This window comes from Echinops telfairi, unplaced genomic scaffold, assembly GCF_000313985.2.
Source record: "Echinops telfairi isolate 266 unplaced genomic scaffold, ASM31398v2 ScPeMD7_655;HRSCAF=1070, whole genome shotgun sequence".
NCBI lineage: Eukaryota > Metazoa > Chordata > Mammalia > Afrosoricida > Tenrecidae > Echinops > Echinops telfairi.
In genome coordinates, this window is record NW_022104553.1 from 17,317,524 (window position 1) to 17,318,513 (window position 990).

Sequence of the window (990 nt, forward strand, 5' to 3'; positions counted from 1 at the left end):
AGGGCTCTGACCCGGGCAGGGCGTGACCCTGACGGACCTGAAGGAGGCCGAGAAGGTCACAGGAAAGAGCCCGGAGCCAGAGGCGCAGTCCCCGCCCAGCTTGGTGAGAAGGGTCAGGGTGATGGGTTGGTGAGGCATGTGGATCCCTCTGCCTGACCCCCACTTCCTCCCCTCACAGGACCATTCCCGGAGGCCCCAAGTCCCTGGGCTGGAGCCCTCTGAGGGCCCTGCAGAGAGAGGTGAGCTCCACTCCTGGGGCTTGGGGACCACATACTGCCCAGCAGGCAGGTGGGCAGCTCCCTGAGAGAGAGGGGTCTGCTCTGATTCCTGCCCCTCCCCAGCAGAGGCGCCCGAAGGCCAGGGCCCACCGGCCACCAGGGAGCCACGCAGGGCTGCCAAGGAGCGCAGGGGACCTGCGGAGGTGAGCGGGGATGGGCGGGATGTGGGGGGCTGTGTCCCCAGGCTGGCCCACCCGGTGCTGACTTCCACACCACCTCTATCCGCAGGGGGAGGAGGCGGAGCTTGTGGAGGGAGTCTCAGAATCCAGGTACCAGGCCTAGGAGCAGCAGGGAGGCTGGTGGGCTGCCCGCCAGTAGTGGCACAGCAGGCCGCCCGTCTTGACACCCTGCCCCTCCTACACCCCAGTACACCTGATGGTCCGACGCCCCGCAGGCAGCGCCCCCGGCCCAAGTCTGAGGCCCAGGAGGAGCCAGACGGAGGTTTCCGGAAGGTGCGAAAAGCCCTGGGGCAGCACTGCTGGTACCCAGAGCAGGGGACAGGGAGGGGGAGGGTCCAGGCTTTGCGCCAAAGGCACTGTTAGAGCATCTACGGGCCCTAGGAAGGGGCTGCTGGTGCTGGCCTGGTGCCTGCGCTTGGGGAGCCTCTTCCGATACAAGTCAGAATCTACGGGGGAGGGGCGGGCATAATCTAAGACGGAGCCTTGGTGGCACTGCGGCTAAGCTCTGGGCTGTTAGCCAAACGGTGGGCGGT

General features: G+C 67.0%; 1 protein-coding gene across 1 annotated transcript in view; it reads left to right on the plus strand.

Annotated features, from left to right (window-relative positions):
• Positions 1 to 990, plus strand: part of PPP1R12C (protein phosphatase 1 regulatory subunit 12C) — a 13,252-nt gene that overhangs the window by 10,581 nt on the left and 1,681 nt on the right. The window contains exons 9-13 of the mRNA XM_045292386.1: positions 20 to 103; positions 179 to 239; positions 342 to 421; positions 507 to 547; positions 646 to 730. Coding sequence (XP_045148321.1) covers positions 20 to 103; positions 179 to 239; positions 342 to 421; positions 507 to 547; positions 646 to 730 — 351 coding nt within the window. The remainder of the gene's footprint in view (positions 1 to 19; positions 104 to 178; positions 240 to 341; positions 422 to 506; positions 548 to 645; positions 731 to 990) is intronic.